Raw genomic sequence first — 18,607 nt, forward strand, 5'->3', positions numbered from 1 at the left:
TATTTCTTACAATAGTTGTACCCGAAATAACGTTTTCCTAATGTGAATTTTACAGCATTTCCAAGTTTGATGAACGATGTTGTTTTCTTTATGTCCATGATAACTATGATGACTTTCAAATCTACTTTTCTACAGAAAACCAATGTAGTAGGTGAGTTCAGTTTGTCTGGGTGTTGCATGCCTCATCTATATCTTAAATAAAACTGATTTCATAAAGATTGAAAGCCAATATTTTTGCTTGAGAAACAGATTATTTCTTCATTTAGTTTTTCTTGATGAAGAAGCAGTGTAAACTCGGTGATTCTTAAGGTGATTAGAGTCCCCATTATACTTCCTGTGTGATTCTGGTTAGTTTATCTACAAATAGTTATGTCTGAAAAAGGCTTAATCAGTTTAAACTAAATTACAGCTATTATCTTATTTTTCTTTATCTTGGCCATGTCATGTAAGGTGGTACATTGTTTCATGTTCCCTTTTGTGTCTGTTCAGTTTGATTTAAATAAGAATATCTAAGTGTAACAAGAAATTCTAACATACATTGTGTCAGAGATCTGTGTTACCGATTGTACCTGTAGTTAAATGTTTTCTGATTATCTGTTGTCTCTAAAAAGTAAGCAGGCTAACTGATTTTTAGGCCTAAATCTTTACAGACTAAATTCTACCTTATGACTGGTAGTTGCAAATACACCTTCTGAATGATGTAGGAGGGAGTTGTTAACACACTTAGGTTTTGGAGCATAATGGTACATTCACTATTTCTTGCAATAATTACTACTTATGTATTACATGGAATAAACTCAGGTTAAAGAAAATTACTAGCTTTGCAGTGTGCATTGCATAAAAGGTAGGAAACACTGAAATTAATGTTACCTCCTCAGCCCTAATTTGGCAGTGCAATTGGAGTCTCATGAAACATGGCCACATTTTTCATGCCAGATTCAGTGTGCTACAGGAGTCAGTTCAAGAGATGTCTCTGTTATTTAATAAAAGAGATATAAGAAATGAAATTATTAGTATTTTAAAGATGTGTAAGTAATTGTTAACAATTTCTTATAGAATTTGGAAAAAAATGAGTGGCTCAGGCAGGGAACTACAGGAAAAAATGTTCTTGTACTTAGGTATCTCCACCCCAGAGAACTAGAAATTAGGGAAAACTCTGTTCTTCTAGCTACATTACTACTTTTATACTTTTAGCTTTTTGAATGCCTGACAAAAAGCAGCATCTGATTTTCTGAAATACCGAGTAATCACACTTGCAGCCAAACATGTACTGAAAAAGTATTTGAGTTGAATCTACCAAGATTTTACTATGCAACTGCAAAAACAAGCAACTATCAAGTTCTGCTACAACAAATATAATAATTTTATAAATAATGAGGCTTTTCAGTTGTGTTTGATGTTCCTCGTCGTTTAAAATGGGATAAATATGGAGAAAGTCAGTAATGAAAGCAAGCTGTGAACATGCTAGTCAGTTTATTAGCTTGCAAGCAATGCCCAGCTTGCAAGAATCTGTTTAATCTGCTTCCAAAAGGGTATTCTTCTTTGATCTTGTGCTTTGTATTTCTTTTTTTAGATTCTGTGGTTTAGTGAAAGAAATTTTGTCTGATGCAGTTGGTAATACTTTGGAACTAGAAGGAGAAATAGATGGAGACACATTAGAGGTATGTCAAGGATATATATATCTGAGAACTCTGAAACTTGTTCTCAGTCTTCCCTGAAAGTTTTATCAACTTTCATATTGATAAAATAGAAAGATAAACAGCATTTTAACTCCTTAATTGTATATGCAGTTTAAATTCTTTCAAAATTATTTGTACATGACATTTGCATGCATTTGAAAAAACACTTTTTTAATGAAGTGGGTCTGTTACTACTGTAAACTGCATAAATCCGTAATGAAATATGTTGCTGTGTTTGTATTCTCTTGTAAACAATGTATAGGTAAGAATCAACTGTTATCAGCTGGCTCAAGTGGATAAAAAAGATAAAATATTAAATAAATTATAAAAAAGCCATTTCAAAGGTACTTTAGCTTTTCTGCCTGGTACTTGATACCATTACTACTCCAAGTAATTTTATTTGACAGGCTTCTGTCCCAGAGATATTGCAGGTATTTAGGATCAGATTAATATACTGTACTTTTTTCTTATCACTGTAACATCCATGTTAGGAATCTAGTAGCTGTAGGCTTTCTTTCTAATTAGTACAGAGAGGAAAAAAAGGAAAAGCAACTAACTTGGAAAGGGTTATTCACATTTCATGTGGCCTCAGGTTGGGATAGGTGAATCCATGTCTTCATAAGAGAAAGTGACTCATAGCAGATGTCCACATTAAATACATAACCCTGTATTTATTATTATTCTTTTTATTTGTTTTGAAATCTGAAAAGCCACTGTAGAAGGTAGGTTGTAAGTTTTATTTGTGGAGAAGCAAATTTAATCAATCAATTAATGAGCATGGAAACCCTGCTGTGCCTTGGTTGAGCTGGGCAATCTATCTGATTGTGTCTCATTCCAGCAATTCTCTTAGGCCAACCATTTAGAGCAGCTGTTCATGGTAGTGAGCTTTTGTAGGACTTGAGGCTTCAGGGGACAAAAAAGAAAATATAGAACTCTCTGCTGTACTGCTAAATGTAGTTTCATAAAGTCAGAAAGATGAGGTTTTGCACTGGGGTTTGTTTGGCCACAGAATTCTTTCCTCGAGTGGAAAGGACGAATCCGCACATCTGTTAAGCCCAGTTTAATACATCCATCTGTGGTCCTGACACAGCTTCAGGGCTCTGCCTTGGTACAGACAGGGTATTAACTGTAGCTGCAGATCTTTATATTACATAATTATGTACTCAGCTAATAGCAGGGCTATCTCCACACAACACAGTCTGTTCAGCTGTGTAACAGTCTCTCAGAGGATGTGAGCTCATCGTGGCTTGAGCCTTTTAAAAACTAAACTCAAAAAATCACTTGACAATGCATAGCAGGAAGCAATCCTGCATGAATGAATGACACATGGAGATGTGACTACAGAAATTAATTTTAAATCTTCATATCATACTACCTATCTTGAAGCTTTCACAGTTGTCACCTTGTACTTATTGTCTTAGTTTATGACAGTGAAACAGAAATCAGGACTTCTGAAGGGGAGAAATAATTAGTTTAATGTGTAAATGAAGAAAGACACTTAATGCCTTTCTGCAGCTTGAGATTTTACATTTAAGAAGTGACAATGAGGAGAATGCAGCTTTATGTGGTCTTGATGGGCTCCACTAATACAGAGAAAATAGTTCTTACTGTTAATAAAACAGTTGTTTATATTTGGGGAAGAAGAAGAAGAAATAACTTCCTGCAAAGTCTGGGGCAAGAAATTCTGATTTCAGTCAGAATCCTTAAGAGCATGTTGTTGCAAGGGGTTGTATATTTTATGTATAAACTGCAGTCTAATTTTACAGCTAGCAAGTATTTTGAATGAGTGTGAATGTTGCAGTTCCTTCAGCCTTGGGGTATTCACTTCTGTATATTCATAAGAAGAAGTTCCTATCACTTTAAGAATACCTGCTGTCCCCCAGTTGGATAATCTAAAGAACACTGCCTTACAGAAGGTCAGATATGAACACTTGTTTACTTGTACCTACTGGCTGGATTTCACAGCCAGTGGATCACTTATTCAGATTTTTGGCAACAAACGGTGGTTTATTCAATATTTGTAGCTGTTAGGACGAGAAGAGGCAAATGTAAAGTGACATCAAGTATATTCAAGTCTATTAAACTGTCTACTAACTAGTACTGAACTCTAAATACCAACAATTTTCATGTATCATGGGACCCAGACTGGAGAACATAGATTTCTCCACGGTAATTAAAGGGTTGGCTTAGGACCAGTGTGTTGCAGATGGGGTTGCTGTCAGTCCTAAATTCTGCAATGTGATTGCTGTCTTTTTTTTTGCACAGTTTTGTGTCATATGATAGCTGTGAAAGCTGGATGTGCTCCTACCAAAGAACCTGGCAAGTTTTGCATATGGCGTTTTGGGTCAGTTATGCCTATCGTGTAACGAGATTATGTTGTGAACCGTGAAGTGCTGAAATGTGGTAAATGGAGCTGTGCTAAAGCTGTGCTTGCTCCACTTTAGTTCCACTGAGCAGAATACGCTGTCAGGATAAGTGACAGACGGGTTTCCTTTAGCACATTCCATACAGCAGCATGAAACTTGCCATCTTTGCCGAGGTGAAGAGGGGGAGTGTGGATACTGCGGCAGCAGAGCTGCGATGTGAACTGGGAAGGCACATCAAAGAAATTCTCCAAGGCTGCATTCTGGGTCAGAGAGTGACATTGGACCATGCAAAAAAGTGGTCATTGACAGAAAAGTCAGTAGTTATGGCCATTGTAAACAGTTTTATTTTTTGGTTTTTTAATAGGGAAATCACAGAAGGCCACAGAGAATACCCTGCAGTTTTCCCATATGGGACATTCTCTTGGATGTGGGAAGATACTAGGGGAGATCTGTGTACTCTGACAAGATCTGAGACTATGAAGTTGTCTAGTTCCTTTCATCTTTTATCAGTTCCCTGATTTGAATCATAGATGTGCTGTTCAACCCACCTTCCATAAGAAATATGGTTTATATAGTGTCTGGGGTACACTTCCATTAAGCATCATTCACTCCTTTAGAGTAGGGGAGTTCTGTCACATAGTCACTATATGAGGTGGTGTAAATTAGTGTAACTTTACTGAAGTCAGAGAACCAGCATTGAGTTGTTCAGCTGGAAATATGACCCAACACATTTCAGCAGCAGTGGAAACCACTATTATATTTAATAATTTGTTGACAAGATGAACATTTTTTTCTGCCCTTTGGAAAAATCTCATTGTGAGAGGGGATGTCCTGGGGTGACTATATGGTCCAGTTACTTTTATCTATTCACTAAACCACTGGTTTCAAAATTTTAGGTTATGTTCCATATATTTAGATGTTCTGCAGGCTCTGTCAGCAGTTCTTAGAGACAATACATGAATGGCTCCTTTTGACAGCAGTGTTTCATTGAATTTGGTTTATTGGTATGTTCCCTGTTTGGATGAGTGCATCTTTCTCAAAGCTGGTTAAGGAAGATTGTATTACAAAGCAAGTAAGGTGGAAATTTTACATGTTGTGTAAAGCACAGGGCTGGTGGGTAACCACCTGTCCTCCAGCTGCATTGCAGCAACACCTTTGTGCTGTGCTAAACTGGCATTAAGGCTCTCTGTAATGTCAAATGTGAGTGGTAACAATTTCTGTGCTGCTTTGTTTATCTTTTCTGTTTACAGTATGAATATGATTATGATGAGAATGGTGAAAGGGTAGTTCTAGGGAAAGGTACTTATGGAATAGTTTATGCTGGAAGAGACCTTAGCAACCAGGTCCGAATAGCCATCAAAGAAATACCTGAGAGAGACAGCAGGTAAGACCTAGTTCATTGTTACATACACACTGTGAACAAAAATGCAGTTGTTTTTTGAAAATTTGGCTGCTCTTTGCACGTGTTTATGTGTGGTTAATTTATAAAATGCCAGTATACTGAAATTCAATTACTATTTCTTCCTACTATTCATAAGTACCTTTTGAGAATACAGACTTTGTATTTTTGGGGAAAATATATGATATATATCATAAATATGACAGTTTAGTAACCTGTATGTGTATCTTACATTTCAGAAGACGTTGGTTTTAGGTTGCAGTTGTATGTCATTTGTATTCTTTTTGAGGAGGGTGAAAAGCACGAGAGGAGCTCTGGAGTCAAAGACAGTGCTATGTATTGATACAGAAAACACACATACAAATTCTTGGAGGGCATGTTTCTCCACCAGATTTCCTCTGAGCTCTGTCTCTGTACTTTTTTGGAATAGGCAGTGAATGATACTGCATTTTAAGGTTGTGGACAAGATGTTTGCTGAGAATTGGAGTGGTATCCCTAAAATCCATTCTGTTGTCAAATTAGCATATAAGCATAGCCTAGGACCTTTTCCTGCATGATGAAATAATCCTTGGTTCTTTTTTTTTTAATAGGTATTCTCAACCTCTTCATGAAGAGATAGCACTGCACAAATATTTAAAGCATCGGAACATTGTCCAGTATCTTGGATCTGTTTCAGAAAATGGGTACATTAAGATTTTTATGGAGCAGGTGCCAGGAGGTTTGTATCATGCTGAGTTTGGTCTGCCAAAGGAAAAGCATTTGGAACTTCAAACTGACTGAAAGTCAATAGATAAGCACTTAATGTGTTTGTGCACTCTGTATGGCTTTTCTGTTGGGACGTTAACTGTACAAGTCCTTTTTCTCATAGAGTAAATTTTAAGAGTATAGGTCCCAGTGCCCTCTCCCCTTTCTATAATAATTCTAAACCTAGAGAGAAGTCATTAAAAGTATTTGGTTTCAAATACTCATGTGTTAAAAAATAGTGGAGTTAGAGCTGTATAGTCCATTGAGCTCAAGTGTCTGAATGATGACTGGAGCTTTCAGTGTAAGTTTCTTTTTGAGCAGTAGCACTGATAGAACAATTAAGTACTGTTATTTAACTGCTGTGTACAAAGGACTGCTATTCCCTAGGTAAATTAGAGATTAAAGTGAGATTTGTTCCTTGCTTATAATTTCCAGTTTTACTCCTCCAGCCTTCTCTGCTGGAGGAAGAGGATGTGAAATCTCTTTGTAACCTCTGTACCTTGTTGCCATCTCCATTTTGCTATTTACTCTTCAGTGTCAAGGATGTGTCAGAATGAGTGTTAGATTTCGCATTAATTTAATTTGCAAAGTAAAAACAGAAATAAGAAAAATGGGGGGAAAAGTTCAGATCTTCTAAGAAAGGTCCAGACAAACATTCAAAGTGTAATTAAATGCATCCAGGGCATTTAGGGATGTAGGGAAATTATTCCATTTTTGAATCTTTGTGACCTTCTCACCTGACAACTGAGACACTTTGACTTGCATGACTCATGCAGATGTGGTGAAATTATACCAATATTTCCACTTGTTTTCCCACACTTGTTCACAGTGTCAGCTGGTGTTACTTCCTGTTCATTTATGCACAGTAAAGTGTGCTGTGATTAGTTGCTAATGACAAAATATCACTGAACCAATTTAGATATTTTAAACTCTGTAGCCAATTTTAAAAAGAAAACAGCTGTTCAGATTATATGAGATTTTTGAGGAAACTTTACTTTAGAAAGCTATCTGTTCCTTTAGCTGAATTTTTCTGGCCTTAAGTAGACCTACTGTGCTGAATAAGTAAAACTGTTCTTTATTTTGCCCCATGATTTAAATATTTGTGTTCTTTAAAGATTAGTTTTATTAGAACAGGGGATGTGTAGATGGCCCATCTCCTACTCTGAACATCCATTCAGAGTTTTTTTCAGGAGCTTTCTTTCCTGTGTCTGAATATTGTCAGAAGTTGATGCTGTATTTGTAAAGAGAAGGCTCTTTCTGATACAGATTCTATCCTCCCTGCCTCAAGACGATCAGCTTGTCTTTGCCCATACCTGTGGTTCATGAAGTACAATGTACAACATGGTAGAGTGTTACCTTAGTCCTTGTTTCATTATGGGCTACATGGCTGCTCTTTGTAGTCTCAGCAGTTGTTACAGTGAAGTGAGGTGGATGGATCCAGCTCTGTCAGAACATTTATTCTTGTTGTGGGAGTAGAACCTGACCTGGCGAATAAGAAATAATCACTCCAGAGTAGCAGCAAATTATTTGCTATGAGTGATCTAGCAAGAATTTGGCTTAATCATGGGTACTGCTTTTCTTTTATATGAGGATGTTGAGCAAAGGCTATATCCAGACTTACATGTTTCTTGTTAATTTGGGCAATTTACTATCTTCATACACTTTCTTCTTAAACTCCTGTAGGCAGCCTCTCGGCTCTCTTAAGATCTAAGTGGGGCCCAATGAAAGAACCTACAATTAAATTTTACACTAAGCAGATTCTGGAAGGCCTCAAGTACCTCCATGAGAACCAGATTGTACACAGAGATATAAAGGTAACTTTTCCTTTTGTGTGTCTTGTTTGATTTGCTTTTTACCTTTACTTCAGTTAGTTTTGCTTTAATCTGAAGTAGGATTTTTGCTAGGATTTCATGGAAACTGAAAACAAAAGGAAGGCATAAACCACCTCCTTCTCCTGGTGGTCTAGGAATATTGCTTTGTAGAAAGGTGTATTACAAAGATAAGTGCAAACTTGAAGGAGTATTGAGATTGAAAATCTGTATTTTTCTGTCTCCCCCTCCCTGTTTGCTGCTTCCCTCTCTCCTTTCCTCTTTCCTCCTCCACCCTCAACCCCTCCCCTCCTTCCCTCTCCTCTCCAAAACAGGGGGACAATGTTCTGGTGAACACCTACAGTGGAGTGGTTAAGATATCAGATTTTGGTACTTCCAAACGGCTGGCAGGAATCAATCCATGCACTGAAACCTTTACAGGTAAGATTAATCTAGCAGAGTGTTTAAGGGTTTTCATCACAGGTTTAGCATTGGAGCCAAGAGGCTCTTTGGCTTAGTGATGAAAACACTCTTGGGTCTCTGTTTGCAGGGCAGAGTAAATGGGAGTGTGATCACCATAAACATAGGCTTGATAGCTTTCTTGACTTTTTTTACAAATTTAACTCTCTTCCATTTTACTTTTCGGGGGTAAAAGTTTTTCTTCAAAGTGTTCTTTATGTAGCAATTGATTGTTGCAATTAGATGTGGAAACACTTGAATTTAGCAACCTTTTCCTTTAACAGTCTTGGTATTAGTAACTTACATTGCACACGTTCTAGATGTGTGTTTAGAAGTGCGGAAAACCAAACTCAAAATTATAAACACTTTCAGTTTTGAGGTATTAATTATAAAACCCAACCAACTGGATAACAACAGTAAAAAGAACAGTTTATGGGAAAATTTTAGGCTGATGTGTTACAGAACAGCTTTCAATACAACAAGGTTTTAAAGACTTGTAATATTCAGGGAAAACAAAAATTGCTGAGCAAAAGGGGAAACTCCACATTGAAAAATGAATATGTGGTCACATTGTTTCTGTGATCAGTGGATGTGGTAACATGGTGGTTTTGCTTGCTATATGGCCTTATGCAAAGACTCATATCACAAGCCTCTTACTTGCCTGCAGTTTAAGTAAATGGTACACAGACAAAGCCATTAGTCATGGATGGCTTCAGAGTAGAAGACAAAGGATAACAAACTTCACTTAAGTGAAAATCAAGACTTCCCTTTACCTCTCTGGTGGTATGTCTGCAGCTCCTCCAGCTTTCTTACAAAGGAAGCCATTTAAATAAAATTAAGGTTCTGAAGTAACTTACCTTTCTCAGTTATTTTTACTCCTTATCTCATTATTACTCATTATCATTCTCTTTGCCTGTATTTTACATGCTGCTCAGTGACTTCTTTAGCAACTGATTGTCAGTAGGGGTGATATGTGCAGAAATTATATCTTAAGAAAATACTGTAATAAAAGAAGGTAACTCTTTCCTTGTGCCCTTCTTCTTTCTTCTCTTGCAAATTTTCAGCCCTGTTTGTGCCTTTGAGATGTAATTTGCCATGTGAATAAGTACTTAATGTTATAATTTGGGATTTAAATCAGTAAGCAGGTAGCTATACCCCAGAGGACCTTAAAAGGTCTCAAGAAATTTGGTTTTGTTCTGTAATGCAGTACATAAACCCTAGATTTTAGGCGTTATGTAATAAAATCACATGGTTTGAAGATCAAGACTTCTGATGGTTTAAACATGACATCCCTCCATTCAAGACACAAAGCCAGAGGGCAAAGCTGTGGCTTGAACTTTCATTCTGCAGCAGTCACATTCAATGAGCATATGATACCCTAGTATCTTCACCATATGTCCATTACTTGATAGTTCACAGCTCTGTGGCAGTATAGTTTTATTGCTTTCTGAAGAAGAAACATAATTTAATTTAAAGATGTCATAACAGAGCTGACAGAAATTCAGGTGGAGAAAGAACTGTAGTGTTCAAAACACTCTGAGCATATAGAGGTTTCTGCTGGTGGTGGTGTGGACTCTTCCTGTAAAAACCTCATTGGCTGTGTTAGTGAATGGTTCAATAACAGTGATACCAAATTGACCATCTTTTATTTAATTTTTTACTGTACTGTTCTTTATCAGTATTATTACTAGTATTACACTCAGGTTGTCTACAGGCAAGATCTTATTTTGTCAATCTGTCTAATTTTAGAAATTCCAACCAGTTGGTTTGTTGGGTTGGATTTTTGTTTAGTTGTTTTTTGGGGGATTGTTTTTTTTTTTTTTTTGCTAACCTTGGATGTCAGAAATCCCAAGCACATCCAAGGCATCCTGGAATTCTAGACTAACTATGATGAGTTGCCTTAGTTGTTGCCCTGTATTTGCAAAACTAGCTTTTTTTCACACTAACTGTTTGAAATTCCCTGTCACTGGTATTCTCATTATTGCAGTAAAATACAAAAAATTATTCTCATGACCACTATCTGTCACTTCTCAGATTTCACCATCTCCTGCATGCATAATCTTTAAAAGTTGGTGTCTGCAAAAATTTGATATAATTTTATTTTCTGGGGAAGCTATTGGATTATGTGGTGTATAGACTTTCAGCATTTGAAACCTTGTGTTAGAAAGGAGGGGCAAAAAGATAGTTTTTAAAAAAGATGCTATAACATAAGTTTTTGTTAAGTTTTTAGTGCTGATATGGGAGATAAGGTATTTGGCTTTACAGGTTGCATTTCACAATTTTTGGCTTGCTAAGTGTTGTGTTAATCCTCCTTAATAAAATGAAGAATGTACACTTGACAGCTCTTTTTGTCCTGACCAGGAACCTTGCAGTACATGGCTCCAGAAATCATCGATAAAGGACCACGAGGATATGGTGCTCCTGCTGACATCTGGTCCCTGGGCTGCACCATTATTGAGATGGCAACAGGCAAACCTCCTTTTCATGAACTAGGGGAGCCTCAAGCTGCAATGTTTAAAGTAAATACAGCTTTTTTGCTTTAGAGTTGATGAATTGACAATTATAGCTTAATTTCATAATATTAATTGGTAATAACATTGTCTTACATGGGTTGTTTTGCACAAAGCCATAGTCTGACCTGTGTTTTTAACTCTTGCTGAAAGATCCTCCCCATCTCTAAGCTGAATTGCTCTAGGGGGTGATCAGTTATTTTTGGGCTGGAAATAGGTCATGACTCAGAGCAGCAATCTGAAAAATGAGTGAAGGCTTATGAAAACTAATATCCTCTGCGTTACTTTTTTCATCTCCTGCTCTTGGTTTATGATCTCCTTCTTGTAACCAGTCTCCCCAGTAATGACAAACAAGTTATTTCTGCTCTTTTAAGTAATTTTTGTAAACCTCCTTCCCAAAGGAAAATGTTTTAAAGGCCCAGTCTCTGCACCAGGGATGCAGGAAGATGTGGTGGAAAAGGGCAGGGAAATAGCTCTCCAGGATTTCCAGTATGTATTAAAGGAGTAAAATACTCTGTATTTCGCATTCCAAGTCCTTAGGTCATAGCTTCCTCCTCAGTAAGCTGTTTTCTCTATTACATTGTTTCTCTTAGTGTATCTGGTTTTTAATGCAAAAATTAACACTTGAGAATCCTTCAGATAGTTTTGATAATAAAAGTTTTTAAAAAGTTACTTGTTCTATCTCTGTAACTAGCAAGAGTGTAACAACTATGATGTTTCAAATAAGTAGACTGAAAATTTTTGGCTCTTCCATTGGCTTGCAGTAGACCTTTAGTAAAGCACTTAAGTTTTCAGTTATGCTTGAGAATTCTCGTTCTTATAGTGGGAAAAATATCCCATCCATAACTCAGCAAACTGCTTTAAATTACCAGTGCTGAAATTTTTTCATTTATCTTTTTGAAAACCACTATGTGAGCTTAGTATCATCATTAATGCAACCATGGTGGCAAAATCAAGTCTTTATCAATAGGTACAGAAATCTGGGCTGCAGTTCAGCATGACATGTAATGTCATACATCATACTAGGCCTGTGAGTTGTCCCATGAACGAACTACTGCTCAAAGGCAAAAAAGGGATGATTATGGGGTTTGATACACTTATTTTAGTGGTATAATAGGTCACCTTGGTGCTGTCAACTTGTGGCATACCTCAAAAGAAGCTGCCTGGGTGAACATGGTTTGGCTCACTAAGGCTTTCCTAAGGGAGCCATGGAAAGAGACTATTTTCCACATCAGTGTAAATGTCAGATACAATTCTGTTGGCAGATGCCTTTTAACCTTATGTACCTGGCATGTAGTTGTGACTACTCAGTGAGTTACACATCTTATTTTTCAGTACAGTTTATTGAAAGTCTTTAGCATTCTTATTGTGGACTGTGTTAATGTGCTACAGGCAGACATTTGGTTTTGTTTCCTGTTTCTTGCCTCTGCTGGGACCTGTTTGAAATTGTGTCTTGCTAGGCACCATAGGTTACAAACCATGTTTCCTTTTCCTGTGTAATGAAAGTAAGCAAGCTGGAAACTGGATTTGAAACAGGCTGGCTGGGCAAACATGTAAAAAGAAGTCGGAAAACTTGGAATATTGAACTTTTGAGGTCCCCACCTCCACACACAAATGCTCTGTTGTGCTTAGGGCAGGTGAGGAGAGGGAAGCTTTAAGTCTCCCTGTGCAGTCACTTTAGAAATTGCAAATGACCAAAGAGTTGGACAAAGCAGAGAAAAGGGGCTAGTAAACCAAGAATTGGATATGTCCTGGCTGGGTGTGCATTGCATGGTATTTATTTTATGAGCACAGAATGTGTGCATCTGTGTCTGTGTGAAAAGAGTGCAAACAAATGGCATTCAGTGAAGACCAAGTACACTACTAGCGTTGCCATAGAATTTGCAGGTGGTTGTGACAAAACTTAGTTCCCTTGAGCAACAGAGATTAAGACAAGATCAGAGATATGCTTTCAAACTTCTTGGCCCTGGTTTAAAATTTTCCTAGATTTTTTCTTAGTGCATGAGAGTGAAACCTGGCACCAGAGTGCTGCCAGTTTGTGACACTGAGTCTTGAATGTGCTCAGGTCATGGTTTGGAAGGCGTTAAAGCCCTATTAGCATGTTATTACTGCACTGTCATTCAAACAGAAGCCAGACTGCTCAGCATTTTTTCCTTCAGTTTGTATTCAAGCTGAACCAGTATTGTGAGCACTTAACAGTGCCACAGTTAATGCAGCTCTGTAATGAGATTATTTTGAAAGCAGATGGCACTTCACTGCTGGGCTGCTGTCTCCCTTGCGGACACTACCTTTGTGCTTGTTCTCCAGGATGTGTTTTGTGTAAAATGCTGAGACTACAAACCATAATCTCTCCAGACATGTACATACAGTGCACAAAGGTTATACAGCTCTGGCTTCCAAACAGTTCTGCCAGATCGACCTTAAAGAATAAGAAGGGAGCAAGGAGCTGGAAAAATCACTGGGGAGCAACCTGTAGAAGTACATTTTTCATTACTTAAAGACAGAGTCTTAAAAGAGACTCATTTAAGTAATTACTTAAAATAAGAGTCATTACTTAAAGAATGGATTAACAAGGATCTTGTTAAAGCTTTGGACATCATGTGAATTTTAATTAAATAACACTGAAAGACTTGGGAAGACATCTGGCCCAAGAGGCGGGATGGTGACAAGGTCCGGCAAGGTCAATGTGTGTATTTGTGCAAGGAAGTTTGTCAGTGGCAGGAGCAGAAAAGGTGCAGCTCCAGGCTATTGGTGATGGAGGAGGGAATTATGGGCATGAATATGCTGGAGGAGTCAGCAACTGAGAGACACAGCTCTGAGCAGGGATGATGGGAAACCTGTGCAATAGCTGGAGGGGTTAGTGGCTGGTCAGAGGAGGAGTATTTGAAGCACTTGGTGTCAGTAATGCCCAGATACCAAGATTGCCTGAAAGCAGATTATTAGATACATGCATATCTTGACATTTAGGTAATATCACATGGATATTTACACCATGTTTTCCATGAAATAAAATAGGATTAGAACCTTGTTGTCACTTCACTGCTTTATGTGGGACCTGGATCACTCCTTTTCTACAACAGTCAGGAGAAGTGTGAGTGATTGTATTACAAGAGCTTTGGTCCATGGTCTCCTTGAAGTTTTTTCATAAAAATAATTAGTATTTGTGTTTTACTTGCAGGTTGGGATGTTTAAGATTCATCCTGAAATTCCAGAATCAGTGTCTGCTGAAACAAAGGCCTTCATTTTGCTCTGTTTTGAACCTGATCCTAGTAAACGTGTTACAGCATCTGATTTGCTCAAAGATTCTTTCCTGAAACAAGTGAACAAGGGCAAGAAAAGCAAAATTGCATTCAAGCCTTCAGGTAAGGAATTATCAGCCAAATCCAAGTCAACATCATCATTAAGTGTTATATAAAAGATTGGAATCATTAAGCACTTTCTTTTACAAAGGACATTTATTGTACCAGGAAAACAGCAGGAACTCAGCTATTAAAAATGTCTGTGATTTTTGATTATATGTATTTAAATTTAATAATTCCCAGAAAATGAAGTGCCTTGCTTATTTTGTGTTTTGCTTGCTGAAACCTCTCAAGGTAATTTTCCCTCTCCCCAAAAATAAATGCCTCATTTGTAGTAAATTAAAATTAGAAGAGTGACATTTTACAAAGACTTTCCAAAGCAGTTCTGCATTTTAGATTTGCAGTTATATACACTTCAGAGATCTGAGTTTCATAGAGTTTGACACCTGAAAATGTGGGTCTATTAGGTGTTTGGGTCAGCATTTCAAACTTGGTACATAGCACAAAGGTGCTGAAGTAACTGTCTAATGGGTTGTTTTGTTTTATCTGCATAGCATGTTTCTTCTTCCCTCCCCCCCAGATATGTCAGCCATTTGCTTAGTGATAAGATAAGGGACCTTAATATAGACCTGCCAAATAAATTAAGGAACTGCCTGTTTCAAAACAGGGAAAGCCATTGGTCTTGCTGCTTCTTTCACCTGCCTGCACACACACACACACTCCCAATGCAAATTCAAGTCCTTCCTATTTTTCAGCCCTTTCGCTTGGGACAGCAGCTCTCAATTTTCTGTCCTACTGAGATGCCTTGCACCAGGTTTCATGAGGTGACATACATTGTTTCATTTCTGTGACTGTTTAACCTCAGCCATCTGAGCACCAGTCATGTGCCATGGAGTATTTCAGAGCTTTCTGAACAACTTTCAACTTCTAGCTCTCTTCCTTCCCTCACCTCCAAGAATTTGTAGTGACAAGCATCAAAAGCTTTTGTCATGTTTTAGCTCCATGGGTATGTTCACCTTGGGTTGAGAGAGCTACTTTACCTTTTCTGCCATACAGCTGCATACTGACAGTCAGGATTACAGTAAACTCTCAACATCTGGTTGCTTTGATTTTTTGTTTTGTTTTGTTTTTAATTTTTTCTTACTTTTAAGATGAATTGGAAAGGGAGAGGAGATTTCCTTCAAGCCAGTGCTGAGAGGGAGCATCCTTGCTAAGGGCAGGGGCACATGTGAGTGAGGCAGATATCTCAGGTATGGAGAGGGCAATTTGATGCCCACTAAGGCATTAAAGGTGAGGAGAGCACGTAGTAGAGTGGGCTCTGCTTAGAGACACATGGCTGTGGTGGAGCAGCAGATGAACTTCTTGGTTCAGTTCAGGCTCTTCAAACTGTTCATAACTATTTGAGCCACTTTGTGGGGCCAGCACCAAGGGGGATTGTGTGTATGTGTGAGAGAGGGTAACAAAATAGCATTTCCTGTGAGTATCTGTGTTGTCTTTGGGTTTAGCTGTTAACTTGTTAAAACCTTTTATTGCATGTTCATGCAATGATTTTGAATTGTGTTCCTGCTTTTTATCAATAAGGTTACTTCTCCCTCAGCCATTTTGCAAAATGAGGTCTTGATATCAGTGAAGATGATCACAGCTGTTTAACGCATGTTGCCCTTTTTGGGTTAGTTCTGTCACACATTTTACCATGTCTGTTCCTAGATTACACTCGGAACACATCCCTGCCACTGCCCGTCCATGGGGAGCAGGCTGGCAGTAGCAGCAGTGAGCACGGCTCTGTTTCACCAGACTCTGATGTACAGCATGAGGTGTTTTTCGAAAGGCCAAAGAGATCCATTTCAGAGATTCAGACAAAGCATCCCATTTCTCATTTACTAAGGTAAAATATTTGCTTCTCACTTGACACCCTTGAGAGATTCTGTGGATTTAATTCACATTTTATTTTATCTGATGGGAATTTTTTCACATAATGATTAGGTAAACAGATGTGTTAATCAGGAAGTTGCATAGACAGATTACCAGTTAATGTAAATATTGTCTATATTTAATAATGAACAATCATTCCTCTCCTTTAAGGTTTCTATTTACTTCTATACTTTTCTTCCTCCAGTGAGTAAATGTCAGTGGTCTTATTGATTGAGTTGATATGAATTTAGGAGTTAAGTGAGGATTTGACCCTTCCATGTACTCACGACAAAATGGGAAGCAGAAATACAGTTCTGCTCCTCCCAAAGTGCAAAGCAATACTTTCAAATGAGTATGTTACAGTATGGGTCCATAAAAAAATGAGTAGTTTCAGCTTTCCTCCCCAAAGCTGACATTAATGCCAGCTTCTTAGCAGGAGGAAATCAGCCATGTGGGTTTTGACTCAGCAGAGGATCTGAGCCATCTTCTGTCTCAAAAATAGCATTTACCAGTCTGATCAATCTGCTGCTGTAGTTTGAACTGAGTTTTTAACCCCAGAAGTGTCCTTGCTCCCTTCTGGCAGTCCTGGTGCCTTGCTAATGCTGAGGTCTCTCTTGTGCCTGTGCTGGGTGGCTGCCACAGCGTCCCTGACGAGGGCTTGGCCTCGGAGGACAGGAGCGCCTCGCCCTCCGTGGAGGACAAGGATTCCGGGCTGTTCCTGCTGCGCAAGGACAGCGAGCGCCGAGCAATCCTCTACAAAATCCTTAAGGAAGAGCAGGACAAAGTTGCTTCCAATTTGCAGGAGTGTATTGCACAGGTAATTTCACTTCAGCTCACCTTTTTCCATCTCAAAGGGAAAATAATGAGCCAAGACATATGATTCCTTTTCTGAAAATGAACAAATGAAGGTGTTTGGATTGTTCCTTCTGAGTATCTTTAATCTCTGAGACCTGTAACTGTGTGAGCTGTTTGCTGTTGTGTGAATGGGTAGCAAACACCACCTTTTGGCTGCTGATGGGCTCTTGGGTTTATATGGGGGAGAGGTTTGGGCATTTGATGTGGGATTATGGAGGGCTGAGGTTGGTGGGTTGGGTGGTTTTGATGTTGGTTTTTCTTTTGGCTTTTAAGGACATGGAGCTAAAACACCACATGGTGTTAGGTATATTCTGCTTTAAAGGTAGAGACCTGATTAACAATTTTTAAGAAAACATTTGTTAACTAGGTGCCAGGATCACAGTACGTGAATCTTTAGAAAGCTAAGGTAGATTTTCTGAAGAGGGGAAGGTTTAGTTACTGCAAAGAGGAGCAAGAAAAAAATCATAGAATGGTTAATGCACAGCCAGACATTGCCACACACCTGTAACAGCTTTTCCTTCTTAATGTCTGCTTGTGATGAGCCTCTCTGGTGAATCTGACTTTTACTCATACACTTGTCGGTGATTTTTGGGCAATCTCCAGCACACTTCTTCATGACACTCTCACATCTTTTATTCTTACTAAAGCTATGTTTTTTCACCTGGACTGCACTCCCATAAAGGGGAGTGTGCTGACTCTTGTTGTGGTGTCCCCAGCCAGCTGTTGACATTTGTGGCTCAGCTGTCAAGCCCTCTTGCTCCGTGGTCAGCTCTGCACAGCCCAGGGTTTGCTGCTCCCTGTGCTCCCTTCCACAGCAAACTGCACTACAGGGTCCTGTAGGGCTCTACAGACCACAAACTCAGGCTAGGGAAGCAACTGGGATACATTTCTGCTCTGAGCTTAGACTGCAAAACAGCTGATAGCCTTACAAACAACTAAAATTCAGAGTCAGAAATAATCAGGGCTCCCAGCATTTTCCACAATTAAGGATTATTTAGTAGCAGTAAGTCCTGGTTCAGTCTCCAGCTTTTTGTAGCACTGCTGTAATAATCTCTTTTCCATAATTTATGTACTAGTCCCTCTGCCTTTTAATTACAGAGGTTGTTCTTGCAGACATTTGGATGGCTTTAACTGTAGGGGTTATGGACTGAAAATCATAAAATAAACACTGGTAAATCACTGTGTCATTTTAGACCTTTTTTTGACTTGGGATAAATGCATATATAAGCATACTTTTTTTCCTAAGGAAATCAAGTATCTGCATGATTAGAGAGAAATCCAGATTGAGAAAGGATAGTTTGTAAAAAAATTGGGTGTCTTAGTGACTCATTTTGCTGTTTTTATGGAGGAGAGCTGCCCTCTGCAGTACATTGCAGGAATGTGTAGATATCATTTGGAACTTCTTCCCTTTGTGACAGCCACAGTAGCAGTAGGTTTACAGGGGTTTTTTGAAAACAGAAATTACTTTTTTTTTTTTTTAAAGATAAAAACTAGAGACTTGCAGAAAAAAAGTTTATGTGATTCAGTTCATCAATGTGAAATATACAGAAGAACTATGTAACCCTAAGAATATTAAT

General features: G+C 38.3%; 1 protein-coding gene across 1 annotated transcript in view; it reads left to right on the plus strand.

The window, feature by feature from the left end:
- The window catches only part of MAP3K15 (mitogen-activated protein kinase kinase kinase 15), a 55,815-nt gene that overhangs the window by 32,745 nt on the left and 4,463 nt on the right, over nucleotides 1–18,607 (plus strand). The window contains exons 12-21 of the mRNA XM_031061207.1: nucleotides 56–151; nucleotides 1,574–1,661; nucleotides 5,296–5,429; nucleotides 6,035–6,162; nucleotides 7,872–8,002; nucleotides 8,332–8,437; nucleotides 10,817–10,974; nucleotides 14,144–14,369; nucleotides 15,972–16,149; nucleotides 16,818–16,992. Of these exons, the coding sequence (XP_030917067.1) occupies nucleotides 56–151; nucleotides 1,574–1,661; nucleotides 5,296–5,429; nucleotides 6,035–6,162; nucleotides 7,872–8,002; nucleotides 8,332–8,437; nucleotides 10,817–10,974; nucleotides 14,144–14,369; nucleotides 15,972–16,149; nucleotides 16,818–16,992 (1,420 nt within the window). The remainder of the gene's footprint in view (nucleotides 1–55; nucleotides 152–1,573; nucleotides 1,662–5,295; nucleotides 5,430–6,034; nucleotides 6,163–7,871; nucleotides 8,003–8,331; nucleotides 8,438–10,816; nucleotides 10,975–14,143; nucleotides 14,370–15,971; nucleotides 16,150–16,817; nucleotides 16,993–18,607) is intronic.

Source organism: Geospiza fortis, unplaced genomic scaffold (genome assembly GCF_000277835.1).
Source record: "Geospiza fortis unplaced genomic scaffold, GeoFor_1.0 scaffold285, whole genome shotgun sequence".
Lineage (NCBI taxonomy): Eukaryota > Metazoa > Chordata > Aves > Passeriformes > Thraupidae > Geospiza > Geospiza fortis.